The sequence below is a fragment of the Alnus glutinosa genome, chromosome 14 (genome assembly GCF_958979055.1).
Source record: "Alnus glutinosa chromosome 14, dhAlnGlut1.1, whole genome shotgun sequence".
In the NCBI taxonomy this organism is placed as follows: domain Eukaryota; kingdom Viridiplantae; phylum Streptophyta; class Magnoliopsida; order Fagales; family Betulaceae; genus Alnus; species Alnus glutinosa.
In genome coordinates this window covers 5,711,297-5,733,863 of record NC_084899.1, presented here as the reverse complement: position 1 = coordinate 5,733,863, position 22,567 = coordinate 5,711,297, and the positions used below count along the sequence as shown (strand labels likewise).

The following is a 22,567-nucleotide window of genomic DNA, read 5'->3' as shown; positions in this document are numbered from 1 at the left end:
AAAGGGTCATTGACTCATAGAGTAATCGAGATTTAGATTACCCAAATAAATAAATGTAATGAAGTATGACTTTGAGATGATAGTAAATGTAGTAAGGTATGTGTGGATAGTGGATGTGAGCGATTAGTATCCATCCGCATTTTCACGTGAATAACGAATATGTTTTGATAGCAGATATAGACGGTTATTATTCATCTGTATTTTTACCTTTCTACTCATCGTACTTTATGCTGAAAAAAAGAAAAAAGAAAAAAGAAAAAAGAAAAGCATGAATTATTAGTCTTGAGATTGAAAATGAAGTTAATGATTAAGATGTCCTGCCATCTTTTAGGTTGGCACAGTCCACATGCATTAATGTCTTCTTCCAGTTCCAACTTCCTGTAACACTTCTGCACTGCTTTGCCATTATCACAACTATTACTGCTCACTGCTTTTTCCACAATTGGCATTATATTTACTGTGCATAGGCTTCACATACCTCACCTATCAGCACACAATTAAGGCATCAAGTGATAAAATATCCAAAATTCTAAAATAAAATAAAATAAAAATTTACCCCTAAAAGATAATGGAAACTGGGGATTATACCTTTACTTCTTTCATACATGTGACGCAAAAGGGGTAAATATTTAAAATAATATTGAAAAGAATGACACTATCACAATTTTTTCCATCTTTTAATGCCATGGACAGCACCTCAATTTTGATGTTGAAGACTAAAGAAATCCTAATAATAATAATAAAAATACAAAAAAAAAAAAAAAAAAAACTAAGAAATCAGCCATAAGATTTAGAAATGAAGTCAAAATATTCAATAGGATGACTGCAAATTATTTTTCGGATTTATAATGACCTTCGGCAGTTTTCTAAAGTTGAATTCGTTGCTTATAGACTAAAATTAAATATTTAAATAAAAGAATTTGTAGACCAAGTAAGATTTGGCTATGTTCCTTAAAATATTTATATTTTGTTTTTTTTTTTAAAATATTAATAAGCTAAAAACACAAAAAAAAAAAAAAAAAAAAAAAAAAAAAAAAAACAACTTTTCCTTTACGTTACATCATAATACCTTTTTAAACCAAAAAAAATAAAAATAAATGAAAACACCCAAAACACATTTAAAAGCACAACCAAAGAAAACGATGGGATCCAAGTTTACCAGACAGAAATGAAAAAGTTTGACTAATATTTATATAGAAATTAAAAGTTTGATTATGACATGTATTTTTAAATAAATAAATAACAATAATTTTATGATAATTGATTGAGATTGGAAATTGCATATTTGCATGACCATGAACCAATAAGTCAAAAAAGCATTTGTGACAAACAAAGGCTGTGGTTGAAAGAAAGAGCGGCACTCTGCAGTGCATTGGTTGCGTGAAGATTTGGCATTACGCCAGAACAGAGCAAAAGGCCAATAGAATAAAAAAGAGAAAGGAGCTACAAATTAGCACTCAGAATTATATTACTCTTTTCTCTCTTTAATATAATATACGAAGCTTATCGTCCTCAAATCGTGTGAAAAACACTTCAAAAGCTTCGTCCGAGAACCCAGAAAACATTTGTTCTTCCGAGAAATCTAACGTAGAAGAGTTAGGATTTCTTACTCGCAGTTCCGAAGGTTTCGGATTTTTTGCAGGTTACGATATTGTTACCATGTCGCAGACCAACTGGGAGGCTGATAAAATGTGAGACTTTTTTTGTTTTTTGTTTTTTGGGCAAGTAAATGTAATTCTTTATGCAAGTAAACGATTTTGGTACGTTGTTTTTGTCTTTGAAATTCTGGGTTTTCATCCTTTAGGACTTTGGTTCGAATGGTCTCGGTTTTTTTTTTTTTTTTTTTTTTTTTTTTTTTTTTTTTTCTTTGTGGGGGGTTCTTTGATGTTGTTTTCATATTGTTTGGGTCTTCTTAGGCTTGGTTGAGTGGTGGTGGTGGTTTTTCCTCCCAAATAATGCAAAACTTAAGATTCAAATAGAGAATTCTTCCGCACATTGCTCGGCAATCAGAAAATGAAAAATCCAACTAAACCAAAAGTTTTTGTAAGGTTCAGTTGGGTGGAGGGTTTGTAATTTCTGGTTTCAAAAACTGACTAACTTTAGTGTGGAAATTTGTAATTTATTGTTCTCCTTCATTTTCTTGGCGTTATTAAAGTTTTATCTTGTGCCGCAGTTGGTCTCCACTTTCTCAAAAGCTTTTAACTTTCTGAATTTCCGATGCTGTTTTTTTTAATTTATCATTTGGACATTATTGTCATTCATTTTGCAGGTGTTTGAATGGTGGGTTTGTATCAATTTGGATTTTGTATTGCTGTTATTCTTCAAACTATTCTCAAAGGGTTTAAATTTTCTGAATTTCTGACTGGTGGGATGCTTTGGTCCTTGTATGATAGGTTGGATGTGTATATATATGATTATTTTATGAAGAGGAAATTACATGCTTCTGCAAAAGCATTTCTAGCGGAAGGAAAAGTCTGTTCAGATCCTGTTGGTAAGAATATGTAAAGATTTGCTGAGGAAAATAAATTCAATATATTCTGGATTTGGCACAGTATTCTTTATACCATCATTCATAATTAAAGTTGTTTTTGTGCTTACATTTACTTCAGCTATTGATGCACCTGGTGGCTTTCTTTTCGAATGGTGGTCTGTCTTTTGGGACATATTTATTGCTAGGACAAATGAGAAGCACTCAGAAGCAGCTGCATCATACATCGGGGTGGGTTTACCAGTTTTGATCAATGTTTCGTTTTCTGTTGGGGTGGGGAAGGTTGTGGCTATGAAAGTTTCGAGGCGTTTTGCAAACCATTTTTGTTATAGCAAGTGGATTCTGGGAATAGAAATTCAATTTGTCCTCTTAAAAGAGAAAATCTCCATGAAAGATGTGCTTTTAATTGATGCATTTAACTGTCTTCATAATATTTTCTGCAGTTGCTTGTGGGTCATGTGTGTTCTCTCTCTCTCTCTCTCTCCCCCCACCAAAAAAAAAAAAAGGAAAAAGAGAAAGAAAAGGTTTAGTTTTTGTACAGAGTCTTGGATATTTTCTGAAATTGTATTTATTGGTCTTAATATTCTATTGCCTACACTTATTAAACCACAATGTGATGGGCCGAAGTAACATCTTCTCAAATTATATTTGCTTTGTTCTTTTAGATTTCTTCTTGAAAACAATAGTTAGTGTCGTTGTACTTTATTGTTTTACAAACGAAGTTAAACACCTAGTGGATAAACCTTTACTGGCTTTTCAATGGACACAGGAAGTTTTTATTCTGAAGCATTTACTGATGAACTATGTGGCCTTGACAGCTAACATTTAAAAGTTGAAATTTTCTCTCTTTGGAGTATTGTTATGGAATAGATTTTTTAAATGAATCTGCTGTGGGGTTGAGAGGATGGGGTGTTTGACCTACATGTCAAACATTATTAGGTCTTATTTGTTTGAATTCATAAAATTACTAGTAGGTTAGGATTTTTTTTAATTGAATTCTGTGGGATCTATATTTGTTCTGTGTCTGCTATTTTTGAGAGATGCCTAAATAAGCTTGAGATTTATCTGGAATTCACAGACTCAAATGGCAAAGGCTCGGGAGCAGCAGCAGCAGCAACAACATCAGAAACCACAGCAGCATCAGCATCAGCAGATGCAAATGCAGCAGCTCTTGATGCAGAGGCATGCTCAGCAGCAGCAGCAGCAGCAGCAGCAGCAGCAACAACAGCAACAACAGCAACAGCAACAGCAACAACAGCAGCAGCAGCAGCAGCAGCGAAGAGATGGGAGTCAGCTTCTAAGTGGCACTTCCCATGGGCTTGTAAGCAGTGACCCTCTTACGAGGCAGAACCATGCAACTGCAAATGCGTTGGCAACAAAAATGTATGAGGAAAGATTGAAGATTCCGCTCCAGAGGGATGCCTTGGATGATGGAGCCATGAAGGTATCAGGTTCTGGGATAGATTCAAAATGTGTTTATTCTTATTTTATTATCCCTGCGGTTACTTATAAAACATTATTATGCAGCAAAGGTTAGATGATAATGTGGGACAGCTTCTGGATCCAAATCACACCTCAATGCTGAAGGCAGCTGTAGCAGGTGGCCAATCTCCAGGGTAGTATTTTTTTTCTTTTTTTTGATTTTATTTCTTTTCACCATGATTCAGTTGCGTACTACTTCTATTTTTGAGTCTAATTCGAGAGTTGGTGATCCCTTGTTCTGCAGGCAAACATTTCATGGTATACCTGGGAGTATGTCTGGGAATCTTCAGCCAGTTCAAAGTCGGAGTCAGCAGCTTCCAGGGCCTACACAGGTAATCATTGTCATCAACTCATCATCATTTTTATTATTATTATTTTTTCTTTTCTATGATACCTTCAGAGCGCTTTTTCTTATTTCTGATAGTCTTCTATGCTTGAAACAGGACATAAAGTGTGAGATGAATTCAATGATGAATCCTAGAGCTACTGTTCCAGAAGGATCATTGATTGGACTTCATGGTATTGATCAAAAGTGCCCTTTGAATCCATTTGTTTGTGTCTATTTTCTCATTTTGTTGTGCTCATTTTATAGGTTCTATGATATAGCTTTAGTGTTTTTTTTTCCTTTTAATAAATAATGTGGCTGTTGACCCCCTTATCTTATGAAGATTTATAATGGAACATCTTTCTATTCACGCATCAAGCATCTATATCTGATTGAGTTATCAAATCTTGATAGTTGAGACTCATTGAATGGAGAACATAACTTCTGATGTTCAAGGTGTTGTTAAAAGCGTGGCTAGGCACACTTAAAGCGTGAAGCACAATGCTCCGGGAGTGAAATGCTTTTGATTCTTGAAGTGAAGTGCGTTTAATGAAGCGCGGCTAAGGTGCTCATTTGAGAAAGGCCCAAAGTTCTAAAAACCCTCCTTTTAAAACACATTTCTGGGTATTTTTTTGTTTAGGACTTGAATGGATTAGGAACTTTAGGTATGAACTGTGTGGTTCTCATAAGGCATTTATGTTTGCACAACGCTCTAACCATTGAGCTAATAGATTAATAATATATTAGTGTTTTAATTATTTTAACATTTTTTATTATATGTTATGAATCTTTCTCTTAGAAATTATTGCACATTATATTTTAGAAATACCTTCAATCAGACGTGCACTTGCAATTTGCACCTAGGCTCCAGGAGGCCTTTGCGCTTAAGTGCATCTGGCGCTTTTTACAACACTATGTGGCGCAACCAGGGTATAAAATATTCAAATCATTGTTAGTAAACCTAGTATTTTTTTTTTGCGTATTACTATTAACTGACAGATTGGCAATTATTCTTATATAGGTGATGATATTGGAAGACCAATTGAGAAAGGAAATAAACTAGAGTTTCCTCTTGTACATATGGCAACTTTAAATGAATATCGATGGATGTGTCGTCAATATTTGTCATTTATGTAGTTAGTTGTAAAGAAACAATTCCCCTCGAATCTAGAAACATTTAGAAGTGTTGAAATCCCTACAAGTTCCAAAAAATTCTTTTTAAGTTCCATGATCCTGTATGTTTTCATGTATTGGGCCACGTGACATGTAAATTCATGATTTAATTAATTTTTTCTAATGTCTGATTTAGATTGTAAATTTTATGATGTTCATTGATTGCTTTAACAAATATTCTCATGTTCTTTTAGGATCAAATCATGGCAGTAACAATTTGACTTTAAAAGGATGGCCTTTGACGGTAAGACTTAAAACCCACGCTTTTGTATTCCCTCTATGCATACAATTGTATATCTGTTTTCAAATTGGATGACCTTTAGTTCTAATTCGGTCGGTTCATCCCCCATTCATCAGTCAAATACTAATTGGGGTAGAATGTGCTCTAACTAATTTGACCTATTCCTCTTGATATATAACCTATCAAGGTAATTTGTCATTGAAAAAGAAAATGATTGCTTCCACTTTTATTCAATTTGAACTCCTAGGAAAGAGGTAGGCAGTATGAAGGCATGTTCCCCCAGCCCCCTTTTCTTGTTTGACATCTGTCAAGTTTTCATACTTGCTGCATTGAATAAAACTTACATTTACATTTTCTATTTGGTGGTTCAGAAAATGGTATATGACATAATAAAAGGACAGAATAGGTTCTCTTTTCTGAAAACTTCTTACCTTTTCTAGGGGCTGGAGCATCTTCGATCTCTTCAGCAGCAGAAGTCTTTGATGCAGTCTCCTCAGCCTTTCAATCAACTTCAGTTACAGCAGCAACTAATGCTTCAGGCACAGCAAAACTTGTCATCTCCATCTGCTAATGATTTGGAATGCAGAAGACTGAGAATGCTTGTCAATCGAAATATGGGTCTTGGAAAGGATGGACAGCTAAATTCTGCTGGCAATTTAGTTCCTAATATTGGATCACCAGTGCAAGTTGGTTGCCCTGTGTTACCACGTGCAGACACAGAACTGCTAATGAAGGTATCATTTTGTTCCTGCACTTCAGAGTCGATCATTTTTAGCTCTTTTTGATAGTTTTATGGCTTTTAAGCTTCGGTATTTCTTGCTTATCTAATGTTGAATACTTCTCAGTTACAGCAGCAACATTATCCGCAGCATCCACTTTCTAGTCAACAGTCTCAGAATTCAAACCACCAACTCCAGCAGCAAGATAAAATGAATGGTGCTGGCAGCATCACAGGGGATGGTAGCATTTCAAATACCTTTCAAGGAAATGATCAGGTTTGTGATTTATGGGCTTCAGTATATGTGGACTGTATTAGCTACAAAATTTTTCTGTTGTAATTCCTTTTTCTTTCTGGTTTTTGGAATTGTTGTTGCAGAACAGTTCTTCATTCTCCAAATAGAACAAAATGTTTTGTAAAGTTTATTTTGTATGATAGAATTTACCATGAATTTACATAGATCCTAAACTCTGAATTTTTTCTTTTATAATATGGACTTCCAAAGCCAAACATATGATCTTTTAGCCAATTAGGGTTCACGTGTCATCTTTCACATCCTTTAGTTTCTCATCATCTAACCTCTGGTTGCTTTTGTCACCTCTTATATAATTATTGTTATTCGTTTTAATTTGGATCTCTATATGCTATGTTAAGTAGTTTTCATAATTTCAATCCATCATGGTGAACTTGATAATCACTGAAAGTTGGTATAACCTGGTTTGGTTTCTGAAATATTCTTTTTGTTCATTCAAGGCTCCAAAAAGTCAAATTGGGCGAAAGAGAAAGCAGCCAGTATCATCTTCAGGTCCTGCCAATAGCTGTGGGACTGCAAACACCACAGGACCATCCCAAAGTTCTCCTTCAACACCTTCTACTCACACTCCAGGAGATGTGGTGTCAATGCCAAATTTGCCACACAATGGTGGTTCCTCTAAGTCTCTGCTTATGTTCGGTTCTGATGGCATGGACTCACTTACATCAGCACCAAATCAGTTGGTGAGCAATCTTATTTTACTGTCTTCATGGTAATTTCATTTTGTATAGTTTTCCTGATCTTTTAGTTACAAGTCGCATGATGTACTTATGAAAAAAAAAAACGTTGCATGATGTAGAAAGAAGGTATGGTTAAAGTACTCACGTTCAAGTATTATTCTATGTACCCTCTGTTAAAAAAAGTTACGGATTATTTACTTGCAAGAAATTGTCATGCAGCCGCATGGTCATGGCTGGTAAGGGCATATTGGTTTAGACCTGAAGTTTGTTGTTTTTTATTTTATGGTGCTATATTTAAATATAACAACAAAAAAGTAAAAAGAGTTTGGGATGGGGGGGATTGCTGTTAGCACTTAAAATCTCAGTCACGTAAATGACATAATCTACTGCAGGCTGATGTGGACCGCTTTGTGGATGATGGATCTTTGGAGGATAATGTTGATTCATTCTTATCTCCTGAAGCTGCAGACCCTATGGATAGAGTTGGTCGGTCTTCTGATGCCAGCGAAGGTATGATGGATTCTGGCTGCTATATTGGTGGATACTTCTGTTTGTCTGATTATGTAATTCTTTGGTTTGTGTAACTATATCAATGGAACCCAAGGGTTTAATGTTTTTGTCTTAATATTAGGCTTTACATTTAAGGAAATCCAGCTTATTCCGGCAAGTACGAGTAAAGTTGAATGTTGTCACTTCTCATCAGATGGGAAATTGCTTGCTACAGGTGGGCATGATAGAAAGGTAAGAAGTTGGTTTGATTGGATTGTTTTATTAAACATTTTTCTAGTGCTGAAAACAGTTGCACAGGGAAACTTCGGTGCTACTTTGACTGAATTCTTTTTATTATGGAAAAGACAACAGAACCCTTTTTGCCTGATGATTTTTTGGTGCAGGCTGTATTGTGGTGCACAGAATCCTTTGCTATGAAGTCTACACTTGAAGAACATTCTCATGGGATAACTGATGTCCGTTTCAGTCCAAGCATGTCAAGGCTTGCTACATCTTCAGCTGACAAAACTGTCAGGGTTTGGGACACTGATAATGTTAGTTGACATATTCCCCTTTTTTCATTTCTTATCTAATATTGTTTTTGCAAAGTGCAATGAGCTAGAACCTCTCAATGCATCTTGACTGGTCCCTTAGACTCACATCATTTTCATGTATGTCTTATTCCGTTGCCTTTTTTCTTTTTTTCTTTTGTTTGGGTGGGGAAGGGTTGTTTCTATTTGTACATATTCAAAATCATCTAAAGGGGACCAGTTTCACTTCAGTTTTGTGGTCATTACTGAACAAACTAATGTAGATATGGAAGAAATACTTTTATTTTTGAACAAATTAAGTGAAATTCTGGAATTGAACTTTGGCTGTATTCATAGAAATCCACCAAATATCAAAGTCTATCAACTGGTATAATTGTATCACTGACCTGTTAATTAACAATCATATTACTCTATAATTAACTTCTTCTTTTTTTAAGATAAGCCAACCTCTGATGACTGGAATAAGATTATGTTGGATTGAGTGATAAAAATTGACTCGCTAGAAATAGAAAGGTTCCTTTGGAAGGTGAACTTCACTAATGTTCTCTTCTGATTTTCTTACATTATTACTTTGCCTTTGAGGTCACTGATAGAATCAATCTTATCTTTACCATTTGACATCCTCTTATTGCTCACTTCTCTCAAAAAAAGAAAAAAGAAAAATAAGTAATGGATAAATCAATACTTTGCAGACTGATTATTCACTTCGTACTTTTATGGGGCATTCTTCAACTGTTTTGGCATTGGACTTCCACCCTACTAAAGAAGACCTTATCTGCTCTTGTGATAATAGCGAGATAAGATACTGGAGTATCAACAAAGGCAGTTGTACTGGCCTTTTCAAGGTAGAGAATATGTTTATTCATCTTCAAGAGAAATTGTATCGCTAGAGCTCAATGTTATCATAAGCATCATTTTGCATTTAGAAGTTATGTTCACACTTCCCCCCCCCCACACAAAATTTTTGTCAGGGTGGTGCGACCCAGATGAGATTTCAACCTCGTCTTGGAAGAATTCTCGCTGCTGCATCAGAGAATTTTGTATCCATAGTTGATGTAGAGAACCGAGTTTGCAGACTTAAGTTACAGGTTGGTTGTCGTCTTTCTTATGCTTTTTTTTTTTTACCTGGCTTTATATGTCCAAACTTCAAAAGTGCCAAGACCATTTTTTGCTGTCGTACAGTTTTCTCATGTCTCCTTTGTATATCAGTTTCTCTGGCCAGAGGTTCAATTTGATGATTCTTTTGGCAACTGGCTTGATGGACCTAATTCAACCTTTTTCACTGAGTCATTAAGTTTTCTATGAGATTTATGTGTACTTTTCCTAGAGGCCTTTTTTAGCCGGGCTTTGCATGTCCATACTCCAAAGTTTGAAAAGAAAATTTCGTTATTAGATCATTCTGTCTCTGTTGTATGCTAGTTTCTCCATATATTTGTCTTGGTAGTTCCCTTTTTCCCTTTTTTATTTCCTCTGAGTCCCTAAATTTTTGGTATTTTTCAAATCATTCCCTGAGTTTCTATTTTTTTCTTTTAGCTCCTTGAATTCGTCCTGTTATCAAATAAATCTTTCCATCCAATTCCGTACAAATTTTGTCGATATTTTTAGAGCCCATATAAAATTTACAATTATACCCTTTTTTGAAATAAAAAAATAAAAATAAGAGGTGGCTCAGAGCCAAACCCCTTTGATTTTTTCTTCCCACCCCCCCCCCCCCCCTTTTTTTTTTCCCCCTTTCAGAAAATGGTAGAACTGTAATTTTATATGCTCTCCATCGAAAACAATTGACGGAATTGGATGGAAGGATCGATTTGATAATGGGGACAAACTCAAGAGGCTGAAAGATGAAAATAAAAACTTGGGCAGTGATTTGAAAAATATCCAAAACTCAAGGATTAATACAATAATTTTTCCTATTTATTATTCTGATTTCAATTGGTTTTGATTGACGTTACTTATCAGAAAATGAAATGTTGGTTTTGATTGACGTAATTTGAAATTTTCCAAGTTGTCGGAATTTTGTCATTTTCTAGAAATAGGAATCCTAATAATTTAAGGCTTTTCTTCAAACCGTCTCCCCAAAGGCTGCCTGCAAGATGATCAAAGAAGAGTATACCGTTATTCTTTATTTGCCTTGTATATAGAATTGGGAGCATTTTTATAAGAAAATTGAAGGGTTTATTATTATTATTATTATTATTATTTTCCTATTGACTGGTGTAGCCTTTGGACAATGGCAAGGCTAATACTGAAAATTATTATTCTCTTGAATTATTCTAAGGATATGATGTGGAAGACACGCAAGCATATCTCTCATTGCTGTTACTTTTCTTCCATGCTTCCTTAGCATGGAGTAATGACCTCCCATCATTATCGACGTTTTCCTTTTTTGAATCTTTTGACTGTCATTTTAGGGCCATAAAAACCTTGTCCATTCTGTGTGCTGGGATCCTTCTGGTGAATATCTGGCGTCTGTGAGTGATGACTTGGTCAGAGTGTGGACAATTGGCTCTGGGAACAAAGGGGAATGCATTCATGAGTTGAGCTGTACCGGCAACAAATTCCGTACCTGTGTTTTCCATCCTACTCAACCTTCTCTGTTGGTCATCGGTTGTTACGAGGCAAGCCATAGTTCTATCTTTTCATGCAATTTCAAGTTAGCTACATACCAGTTAAGGTTTGCATTTTGATCACGTAGGATGCAAGATAACTGTTCTGCCTTTTTCATCCAATTTCATCTCATAGTTTAGCCATACACAACATTGTGACAATTGCAGTTTTATTGCATAGGATTTGGGTCTCAGATTAGTATTACTTACGCCTTTGTTTCAATGCATGTTTATATAAGGTATTTATAGCATTCATCTATATATATATATAGAGAGAGAGAGAGAGAGAGATAAGGTTTTATAGCTTAGAACTGCATTGCTCCATGAGAAGAAGCGTGCTAGATTGTATGCTCATCTGTTGAGTGCTATAACAACTTTTGTTACATGAGAGATGAATTAAGTAGCATGTCCTTGTTCAAGCCGCTGACATGGACTTTTTGCTTCTTTCTTTTCTTTTTGTTTTCTTATGTGGAATTGTGTGGATTTCCAGACTCTGGAACTGTGGAACACAAGCAAGAACAAGACAATGACTTTACATGCGCATGACAAACTAGTCTCTGCCTTAGCAGTATCAAGTGTTACGGGTTTGGTAGCTTCAGCTAGTCATGATAAGTGTGTCAAGCTCTGGAAGTGACTTAACCCCTTTTACCCCCTGACGAAATTCTTATACTCAGAAATACTCAGCAGGTTTTCCTTGGATGCTTTTGTAGTTGTTTATATTTCGTTACAGTCTGCTTAGCAAGGAAGTATTTAGATCCTAACCCAAGTCCAAGTTAACTGAAGGAAGGAAATCTTTTGCATCAGAGCTTGACGTTGTTGCACAAGAAATCTGGTTGAAAATGTTGGATAGAGTTTTGGTTCAGACTCATATGGGAAGATGTAAATGCTGTTTACAGAATAGTCAGTTTTTTGTTAATGAATTCAGTAATATAATATTCTGTCACATTCACTTCCATATGTTTTCATGAATGTGGATTCTCAGCAATTGAGTCTTCTATTAAAACAATCATGCATACTTGTGGTTCTGGCCTACATGAACACCTCTGGCCTACTTGTGTTCATGAACCTTCTGCATCCATGAACTTTAGTAGAATAAACTAAAGGCAAAGACAATGCTGGCATCGCACTCACACTAGCAAAGACAGCTTTTGGTGTCTCTCAATGCCGGTGGAATATCAAAGATTCTCTATTATCTAAATGTGAAAATAATAAAAGTAAGACAAGCAATTAGTGGGATGCTTTGAATCTTTTAGTGTTCCATTTTGTCATTTGGGCTTCACCAAAGCATGTCAATCATAAATTTCTTGAGGGCAAAAAGTGAAATCCTCAAGCTATACCATATAGTCCCAAATAAAATTTCGAGTTGAGATTGAAGAGTTTAAAAGTGGAACATTCCTCTACATTTAGGTCAAAGAAAATTTCCACTTGCTATTCTTGGTGTTCATCTATTGGCAATATGTACTTCATTTCGTATCAAGTCAAGTGCCTTGTTGAAATGCACTGCCTTGGCATCAAGATATTCCTTCCATGTCACTGGGCGATAGAGAGGTGGACGTTTGTGGTCGGTCAACTTCGTGGACGGTGATATGTTCACATCACCTGGTGGACCGTAGAAGTAAGCGGTTGAGAAACGATGATGTGTATTGTTGACAAGCACTTGATGCATTGCACTCTTGAACAGGCCGTTGGAGAGTATGTGCATTAGGTCACCAATGTTGACAACGAGTGCACCGGTTATCGGATGCACCGGCACCCACCCAACGTTGTCTCTAAGGACTTGGAGACCGTCGGTGCCGCTTTGGTACAGCAAAGTGAGCAAGGATGAGTCTGTGTGAGGAGCCAAGCCCATGGCTTGGCCCGGGTCAGGACAGACTGGGTATGAGTTTAAATGGAGCAGGGCTTGGGAATGTTTGCTCCCATCTTTAGGCTTAAACCATCTCACATCATCAGGGGTTAAGCCCAATGATCGAAGCATCAGACCTAGAATCCTTTCTGTCATGTCCTTGATTTCCCTTTGATACTCTTCCATTACATCACTGCATCAACAGAACAATAATATTAAAGTAGATGTTAGAAATTATCCATGATAAGGAAAAAGTGTATTCTCAAGTTATTTTTGTGCTTTGAAGAATGTTTTGTGGGTTTAATTTCTTCTTTCTCTCTTTCTTTCTTTTTTTTTTTTTTTTTTTTTTGGGGGGGTAATTTGCATTTTCTCACCATAAATTATGAGATCATTGCAATGTTTCTCTAAAACAAATATTAAATTTGAGCAAGCAACTCCTTAACAATGTCCTATTACATTTAAAGTTTCTCCAATTTTTATTATACTTTAACTTTAAAATTTCGTGTGAATATTTTTCTTTATTTTTTGTGATCACGTGATAAAACATATAAAAATTAGTATTACAGAAATAGGAGAAATTTCTATAATGGAAGGAAAATTGAACTAATCATATAATTTAAGGGACATTGTAGTGACCCAATAGTTCATAGTGGGAAAATATAATTAATCATTTTTTCTCTCTTTTGTAATTTGTTTCTTTAATAGCTTGAAAAAAAAAAAAATTAAACGGAAATATTTTTCTTTGAACAGGTTTGATCTCAGGGGAAAAATTAAAATTGAAAACCAAGATCTTAAAGCAAAATTTCAATATATATATATTCTTAATTTAAATAAAAAGATTTATCCGACACATAATCATCTTCACACCCTTAATCTGCCCAATCCAATATAAATATGAAGATACTATGAGGCTATGAGAAACTAACGAATCTATTAATGGAATCGCCAACTTGGCATAGAAACATAGATCACTGAGCACTTGTATAAGTTTTGGAAAAAAGGCAACAAAAATAGATTTACATAAAATCATTTCATTGTTAAAATATTAATTAAATGATTGAGATAAGTGGTGATTTAAAATGGTATTTTAGCCAAAGATCTTGAATCTGAACAAAACTTAAAACTTATAGGAAAATGTAAATTTGATCATTTAATCAATATTTTAACATTACTAACCTCAAGAAAATGCTTCTAAGAACATTGAAATTGCATGGAAGCAAATTTGAATTGATGTTACAGCTAAGGGAAACACTAGTTACCTCTATACAATGCCTTTACTTAGGGTGCGTTTGGGACTACGATTTCGTAGACAAAAAGTATAATTTAAAACTAAATTTAAAATCATAGAAAATGAATCGTTTAGGAATTAATTTGAAAAAGCAGAAAATTACATTTTCAAATCGCAGGCAAATAGGTGTTTTTTTAAAAACCCATAATTTTAAAGGCTAATCTGTGATTTTAAAGGTCAAACTAGGATTTTGCCAAACGCTTAACTGTATTTTTAAAAATCACTTTTTCAAATCACTATTTTTGAATCGCACTTTTTAAAATCATAAATCCAAATAGACCCTTGGTATATATACAACCAATATGAGACACTTGGTACATACACAAAGCCTGTACTTGGAATATATGCAGACTTAAAAGGAATTATCACAATTGAGACTCCATGTAATCACTTAGTATGTATATGTTATGATTCTTAAGTATCCTATATAGCTTAAGTGCAATCTTAACCTTACGTATATAGGTTTTTAGGCATCCTCCTCTTACAAGCCAATGTTTAAGGGTAAGTTCTACTTTAAGTTTGTATCATTTGGTTTCAAAGTCGTCACCATGTCGAGTATAGGATCAGACCCAACTCGTTGAGTATGAGATCGAATGGGTTGCGGCCTTGTGACTGAATCCTAAAGGAGGCAACCTATAAGTTGGATTTAAAATATCTTAGTATTATGTATGAGTGCCTAAGAACTTATAACAAATATTTATACAACACATCCACAATCCAAAGATCATACCTTAAGGTCTCTAAGCAATTACTTCATGGAAAGGGAATGATCGAGTGATCACAACCAAGAGGTGAGTTAACTCCATCTTACCTTCATTGGGCTAATGTGACAAGACCCATCAGTTCTTGAATTTTTTTTTAACAATGACTAGTCCAATAACTAATGGGCACTGCCACATCAGCTCAATAGAATAAGTGTGAGATGAGATTGTAGTATATAACATTAACCATGCAATTAATGTGAGATTTAGTACATATTCCTATAATGACCACACAATTTATCAATTAATCAAATGCGTTCATATGTAAGATATCACATGAAAGTATGGTTGGCAATTTTTGACACGACCTGCAAATCCGACACAAACACGACACTAAATTATAAGGTTTGAATTTATGCTAAACGGGTTCAGATCATAAACGGGTTGACCCGTTTATGACACGTTTACCCGTTTATGATCCGCTAACTCATTTATGACACGTTTATGATCCTTATAAACGTGTTGTGTTCAAGTTTCGTGTCGTGTTCAGGTTTTGTGTCTTAACCCGTTTAGCTAATCGTGTCGGGTTTGAGTTGGCCTAAATGGGTTGGCAAGTTGACCCAAAACCCGACACGATAACCCGTTTTGCTAACCTTACATGAAGGAAGGGTTGACAAAGGTGAGGAGGGTGCTAGAGATGGTCAAGAGAGAGAGAAAGAAGCTAGAACTTATAACCATTAAAAAAAAAATAAAAAAAATTGTCTCTTATATGTTATTCCAACCTGCTTATGTGACATCATCAATTACTCTTTGGATCCGTTCTTGTTAAAAAAATAAAAAATAAATAAAGACTGATTAATACTAGCATATAAGTAGAGTAAAATAGTGGTGAGATAAAAGCGCGTTTTTCAACATTAACCAAGAATCTGTTTTCCAATAGAGTTTCTAGGGACTCCTAAATCCTAATTGCTAACCCGACTAGGGGCAAAGCTAACATTTAATTAGGATTTGGGGAGTAAAATTGAAAAAAAAAAATTTAATAATAAATAAATAAATTTATGAGGTAAAATTTTAATTTAAAAAAAATTATAATAATATTTTAAAAATTTTTTGGGGAAAACATGGTGACTGAACTTAACCCATTCTAACTGGGGCCCAAAAACCAGCTCAAACCGGGTTATTGCTGGTGGGCCAGATCGATCAGCCATTGGTCCTAGCTTGGAAGGCTACGTGAAACTGAAGGCATGGATTGGGGCATGCACTGATCTCCCTGTGTGCCCAACCCTCATTTTAACACGAGTTCTGCTCCGTTGCAGCACGCGTAAATCTCAGATGAGTTCCGTACCACTCTCAACTCTCCACGTCGGGCATTAAGAGGAAGGGCCGTCGTTTAATAGAAAGTAACGAATCCACAAAGCTACAAAATCACCCATATTGGCGTATTAAGATCGGACGGCCCTACCCTCCTTGACGTGGCGGCTACAAACATAAAGAAGACAAGAATTGCTAATATGACAGTGAAGGGCATGCACTATGCACGTACCAGAATCTTGTGTGGTCATGTGGCCAAAGTTGGCAAGCATGTTCCATTGGAGACCCCATTATTGAGAAGCCCTCCGACCACATTAGCTTGGGAAAGAAGGTAGAAATGCGGGCCAGGCCGTAGCCGGTAAAGGCCTCCGGTGATCGGACGGCACGGAGTTTTTGGTCCAACGGGAGAGAGAATAAACGCCGCGTTTGAAACTCTAGCTCTATAAGGAGGTCAACGGGAATGCCATGGTTGGTGACTTGAAACACACCCCATTGCTCGCAGGCATGTCGTGTGAGCAACACCACATTCGGGTCGGCAAGGTCTATGACGGGCACGGACTCTGCGGCAAATGGGTCGGTTTGTCGGTGGTCTGTGGATAGTTTCCACGTGTGAGAGTCTGGTAATTTGAGGACGGCCTTGAAGTCTAACGGGATGATGTGGTTGAGGTGGATAGGGTTGCTTTTGAAGGATTCTGAGATTGAATTCATCATTCTCTTGAGCATTTACCACCTGAAACTAAGTAATGGGAACAAGTATATATATATATTATACTTTTTTTGTAACTTGTATTTCTGAGAGAGAGGGAGAGAGAGAGAAGGGTTAATTTGTTTGTTGTGAGAGAAAGAGAGCTTTTTGACCGTTGTCTTTTGTTGAAGTGGGAGAGAGACCTTTCGACTGTGGTCTCTTGCTTAACTGGGTTTTCAGAACCTTTCTTGACACACTTTTGTCTCTATTTGTAAGGGAACTGTACATTGTCTGTATATATATATATATAGAGAGAGAGAGAGAGAGAGAGAGAGAGCTACAGGCTCCAGCTATTCTTATTACAAGAAATAAGTAACTTCCTCTGCTCCTTCCAAGGCATCCTACGCATTATAGCCATTTCCGGAATTAAAGTTTCTCCATAATATTGTTATTTGCAAGATTTCACTTTTGGTACAAATTTTTAATACATATAGGAGGTGTGTACAAGAGATATATAAATAATATTTTCTCAGAAAACATGAAGAGAGTACTGATAATTAAGTACAGTTTCTAGTTTTCATATTTTCATGTGTGTATATATATATATATATATATATATATAAAGTGATTTGCTTACAACCCCTACTACACAACTCTCACAACCCACACATATTAGGTAAGACTCATGCATGTTGGTCCCACGTGTAGGTCCCACCTAATGTATTTAAAGGTTGTGTGGGAGTTGCGTAGAAGTTGTAAGGAAATCATTATTCTATATATATATATATATATAGCTAGGGCCAATTTTATTAGTAGCCGGAGTCTACCGGTTTGAAGTGTGATCCGTTTCAAACTCCATGTTAGTTATTGTATGTAGGCCATGTGTTATTCTAACTTGTAAAAGTATTAGCTTGCCTCATCATGTTTAATTTGGGGCTATAACTTCTAATTATCGTCTAAGTTTTAGGATTTGTTTGGGTTTGCGACTTCAAAATGTGCGATATAAAAATTGAAAAAATAATTTTTAGTAACACAATTAAGCGTTTGGTAAAATCGTAGTTTAGCTTTTAAAATTGTATGGTTTTAAAAAAAACAAATCTATTTACCTACGATTTGAAAACAGAGTTTTTTTTTTTTTTTTTCCTTCCTTCTTTTTTTTTTTTTCGCGCATAAAATCTACCATTTGTAAGTTAAGCCCAAACCAAACTGCTATTCCATAAAAATCTCTCAGGACCATGCTAAGAACTAATTAATGTGGTAGTAATCTATGACTACACTGACTATCAATGGTAATTAAGAACCATATTATTCCTAGGAAAATTGTCATACCTCATTAATTAAGGACCTCACTATGTCATTGCCTCTTGCATATAGATCCTGGTCCATTTCATAAACAGAAGAATCAATAGACAACTACGTTCTGAGTGGTGTGAGCTATAGAGATGTGAGAATATATATTTTTTTTAATTTTATATATATATATATATATATATTATTGGGCTTACATTGATTGTGAATTTTGGTTTGCTAAAATGGGCTAGACACACGGAGTTAACAACTCCGAAGTTTTAAGTTAGGGTAAAACAATAGACCTAGCTCAAAGAGGAGCTTAGAATAAGTGTGTGCCCATTTTGAGATAGAGAATGGATCACAATATAAATCACTAATAAAATGAATAATTTTTTTTTTTTTTAAATGAAGAATAATTTGTTTTTAAGAAGTTATTTCAAATGACATGATTAGCTTAATGGTTTAACTATATATAGTTCCATATATGGCTAAAACATTCAATACATAATCACATGAGACATAGATGTTATTTTTTTATTTTTTATTTTTAAAAAAGAAAGGTGAATTATTTTACTCAGTGGAAATCATCTCGCTCCACGAGTACAATAGGTCGGATAAAGGATGGACAATCCGCAATCCAAACCTTATCTAAAAACTGAGAAATAGCACATCTAGCCAACACGTAGGCTGCCTTATTAGCTTCTCTCCTAACATGAGAAACTTCTACTGATAAAAAAGAAAGGAAAGTTGTCCGGATATCTTCAATAAGGTGACCATATGCATGATTGCTTACACCACCCTTCTTTAGCGCCGTTTCGTTGCCTTTGCTACTATAACCTACCTCCTTCATCCCGAATGACAATTCCGACCCCCATCCTCATAGTATCTTTGTTGATGGCTGCATCACAATTAATCTTCCATAAGGCCCCAGGAGGTTTCTTCCAATAATAGTTAGTAGAGGCCACTGGGACCCTTGCTCGATCGTACTGTGCTTTAGAGAACTCTTTCATAGCTGCTTTCAAAATTTTCACTACCCTTTGGGGGACTGAAATTCGTTACCATATACCAAGGAATTTCGTCTCAGCCATATCATACGTGCTACCACAAAAGCCTCCACTACCTCTGAGTCATCAAGCTTTTCAAGGAAAAAACTCGTAAGTTCTTTCCCATCCCGAGCTATCAAGGCAAGTTTTTGGAGGCGTTTACTACACTCTTGCCACACTACCACTACTGAGGGACAACTCCATAAGCAATGCACTACGGTCTCAGGCTCTCGTAAGCAAATGGGAAAGTCTGGGCTATAGACTACTTGCTTTACCGACAAGTTCACCATAGTGGGCAGCAGGTTAGGACATACCTTCCAACAAAAGTGTCGTGTAGCAGGAGTGATACCCAGTCACCAAATGGCTCTCCATATGTGGCCATCAGCAACCTCCTTGGAACTCTCACCCTTCTCTTGAGCTTTTCTAGAAACAACCAAGTGATATGTAGATTTCACAGAGAAACATCCATCAAAGGATCCCCTCCACACTATTCAGTCAGGTTGCCCAAGAGGACTAACCACCACACTACAAATCTGAGCCACTTCACCTGGATCAAAAATCCTGTGGAAAAGCTCATAATTCCATCCACCCACTTCATTGTCTATAAGGGCTGCAACTCGTTCATCCGGATTAAAGGAGGGGTTAGGAGGTGAGAGCAACCGTGGGTAAGGGGGAGGCAGCCACACGTCACCCCATATTCTAATGCTAGCACCATTCCCCACCCCCCACCCTAGTCCCAAATGCAATACATCCCTTGCTTGACAGATGCTCCTCCAAGTATAAGAAGGGCGACGACCAATACTAGCCTCCATAAAAGCCCCCGAGGGGTAGTACTTCTTTTTAAAGATGCATGCCACTAGTGAGCCAGGATTTGTTATCAGCTACCAGCCCTACTTCGCAAGTATAGCCTTATCGGACACTTGAAGATCTCGGAACCCCATACCTCCTCGGGCTTTAGAGAAACCTAACCTCTCCTAACTCATCCAAGAGATCCTGTTATGATTGGCTTTGTGACCCCACCAGAATCTGCTAATCAGCGTATTGAGTGACTTACATAGTACTTTAGGCAAGAGGAAAACACTCATGCAATATGTGGGAATCGCCTGGACTATGACTTTAATCAAAATCTCTTTTCCAGCTTGGGATAGGAACTTCTCCTTCCAATCGTCAATCTTCTTCTGCACCCGACTACAAATATTTTTGAAAGTACGAGTCTTGGATCTCCCCACCATCGCTGGCAGCCCCAGGTATTTATCGAAGCTTGCTAGGACAAGGATCCCCACAGAGGTACTAATGAGTTCTTTGATCTCAGGGCTTGTGTTTTTACTGAAGAAGATAGATGTTTTCGCTGCATTCAATTACTGTCTTGATGCACGCTCATACAATTTCAGCACCTGGGACAGATTTTCCCATTCCTCAGCAATGGCCCTGCAAAACAGAAGAGAGTTATCTACAAAAAACAAGTGACTCAGTCTATACCCTCTAACAGAAATGGGGACTCCCGTTAACCGGTTATCCAAGGCCGCCTGTGATAGTAAGGAACTCAACCCCTTCGCCACAATCAAGAACAAGTATGGCGACAAAGGGTCCCCTTGTCGAAGCCCACAGGAAGGGAGGATATTCCCATAAGGCACTCCATTAACCAGCACCGAATAGGAAACACTTTTTACACACTTCATCACAAGGGCAATCTACTTCTCTTCAAACCCCATAGTTCGCATCATTGCTCCCAAAAACGGTCATTCCACCCTATCATAGGCCTTTCGCATATCTAGTTTAACCGCCATATACCCTTTTTTACCTCTCATCCGTGTATGCATAGAGTGAAGAGTTTCATAAGCAACCAACACATTGTTCGTGATAAGACGACCGGGGACAAATGCACTTTGATTATGGGATTATATTGACGACAACACCCTCTTAAGCCTATTAGCTAGCACTTTAGCAATTAACTTATACACCACATTGCATAAGCTTATAGGCCCATATTCACCAACTGAAGAAGCCTCAGGAGACTTAGGGATCAGAGCTATAAATGTCTTGTTAATACTTGGATCAAAAGACCCACCATTTAAAAAATCCAGAATTGCTCCCTTCACCTTAGGACCAATCGTCTCCCAGTGATGTTGAAAAAAGCACACCCTTAAACCATCAGGGCCTGGAGACTTCAGGGGATGCATTTGGGCCAAAGATTGGTCAATTTCATCCGCTAAGAACATTGCAGATAGCATGTCATTCTGAGCAGGGGGCACACGGGCTGTCACTGCTTCAGTACGATCAGCCACCCCTTCAACTCCATCAGTGGTATACAGCTCCTGAAAATAGCCTGTAAAAGCCGCCCCAACCTCCTCAGTTGTATTCCATTTTTTACCTGCCACATCAATAATGGAGCCGATGAAATTCGTTCTTCGTCTCTGGTTTGCCCAAGCATGAAAAAACTAAGTGTTTCTATCACCCCCAGCAAACCAATTTCTCTTGGCCCTTTGTCTCCATTTAAGGTCCTCCATTTCCAATAGCTTATTAATCTCCTCTTGCACTTCCTGGATGTCGCCCAAATTACCAGGACACTCAGCTCTTTGAAGACTAGCAAGCCTCTTTGACAGATCAGAAATTTTGCTCTCTACAGCCCTGAATTTAACGTTGCTCCAAGAATTGAGACTTCTTCTACATCTATCCAGATTCCTACCAATCATCCCCAGCATAGACGTACCCTCATCCATCTGATTCCAAGCCTTCCTGACCACTTCAGAACATTGTTCATCTAAATTCCATTTAGCTTCCAACTTGAATATCTTTGGGGGCACCCTAATTGTGGAATTGAAATGGACATAAAGAGGACTATGGTCTGATGTAGTTGCTAGGAGAACCTCTACAATCGAATTAGGGAGCTTGGCACACCAATCCAGGGTAGCAATCGCTCTATCCAGCCTTTCTTTAACAAATACCGAATCCCGCTTGTTCCTCCATGTATACTTTGAGCCCCGATAACCCAAGTCTCCTAAATTGCACCCAATCAGGGTATCCCAAAATTTTTCCATCTAAGCTTCATTACGGACTGCACCGCCGACCTTCTCCTGGTGGTTCACTGTCTCATTGAAGTCCCCTATGCACATCCAGGCCGAAGAGCTGTGATTCCTCAGATGGATGAGTAGCTTCCAAGACTCCTCACGTAAGGCCCGGTCAGGGTGACCATAGAAGCCAGTAAAGGTCCAAGATTGGTCCTCATTCATAAGAGTAATCAGGGCAGAGACATGTCGTTGTGAATAACTCACAATTTCCACTTCTTTATTGTTATTCCATAAGAAGGCCAAACCCCCACTTCGCCCAATTGGGTCCACGT

At 36.9% G+C, this 22,567-nt stretch overlaps 2 protein-coding genes across 2 annotated transcripts; one reads left to right on the top strand and one right to left on the bottom strand.

Annotated features, from left to right (window-relative positions):
• The first annotated feature begins 1,427 nt into the window (after positions 1-1,427).
• On the top strand, positions 1,428-12,083 carry LOC133857139 (transcriptional corepressor LEUNIG-like). The gene is made up of 18 exons (XM_062292273.1): positions 1,428-1,691; positions 2,394-2,491; positions 2,610-2,719; positions 3,567-3,932; positions 4,016-4,104; positions 4,215-4,302; positions 4,414-4,489; positions 5,663-5,712; positions 6,150-6,443; positions 6,555-6,704; positions 7,181-7,423; positions 7,813-7,930; positions 8,052-8,161; positions 8,314-8,463; positions 9,153-9,305; positions 9,432-9,548; positions 10,872-11,078; positions 11,557-12,083. Exons 1-18 carry the CDS (start codon positions 1,660-1,662, stop codon positions 11,698-11,700), a joined length of 2,595 nt encoding a protein of 864 aa, XP_062148257.1. The 5' UTR covers positions 1,428-1,659; the 3' UTR covers positions 11,701-12,083.
• A 306-nt stretch (positions 12,084-12,389) lies between these two features.
• LOC133857140 (gibberellin 3-beta-dioxygenase 1-like) lies at positions 12,390-21,047 on the bottom strand. The gene is made up of 3 exons (XM_062292274.1): positions 21,029-21,047; positions 16,442-16,901; positions 12,390-13,102 (listed from the first exon to the last, which is right to left on the bottom strand). Exons 1-3 carry the CDS (start codon positions 21,045-21,047, stop codon positions 12,508-12,510), a joined length of 1,074 nt encoding a protein of 357 aa, XP_062148258.1. The 3' UTR covers positions 12,390-12,507.
• Between the last annotated feature and the right edge of the window lie 1,520 nt (positions 21,048-22,567).

Coding starts and splice junctions, on each gene's coding strand:
- LOC133857140 (XM_062292274.1), bottom strand. Junction 13,103..16,441: donor CATGACCACACAAGATTCTG/GTACGTGCATAG, acceptor CTGTTGATGCAG/TGATGTAATGGAAGAGTATC.
- LOC133857139 (XM_062292273.1), top strand. CDS start 1,660: ATGTCGCAGACCAACTGGGAGGCTGATAAAAT. Junction 1,692..2,393: donor AACTGGGAGGCTGATAAAAT/GTGAGACTTTTT, acceptor CTTGTATGATAG/GTTGGATGTGTATATATATG. Junction 7,424..7,812: donor CATCAGCACCAAATCAGTTG/GTGAGCAATCTT, acceptor AATCTACTGCAG/GCTGATGTGGACCGCTTTGT.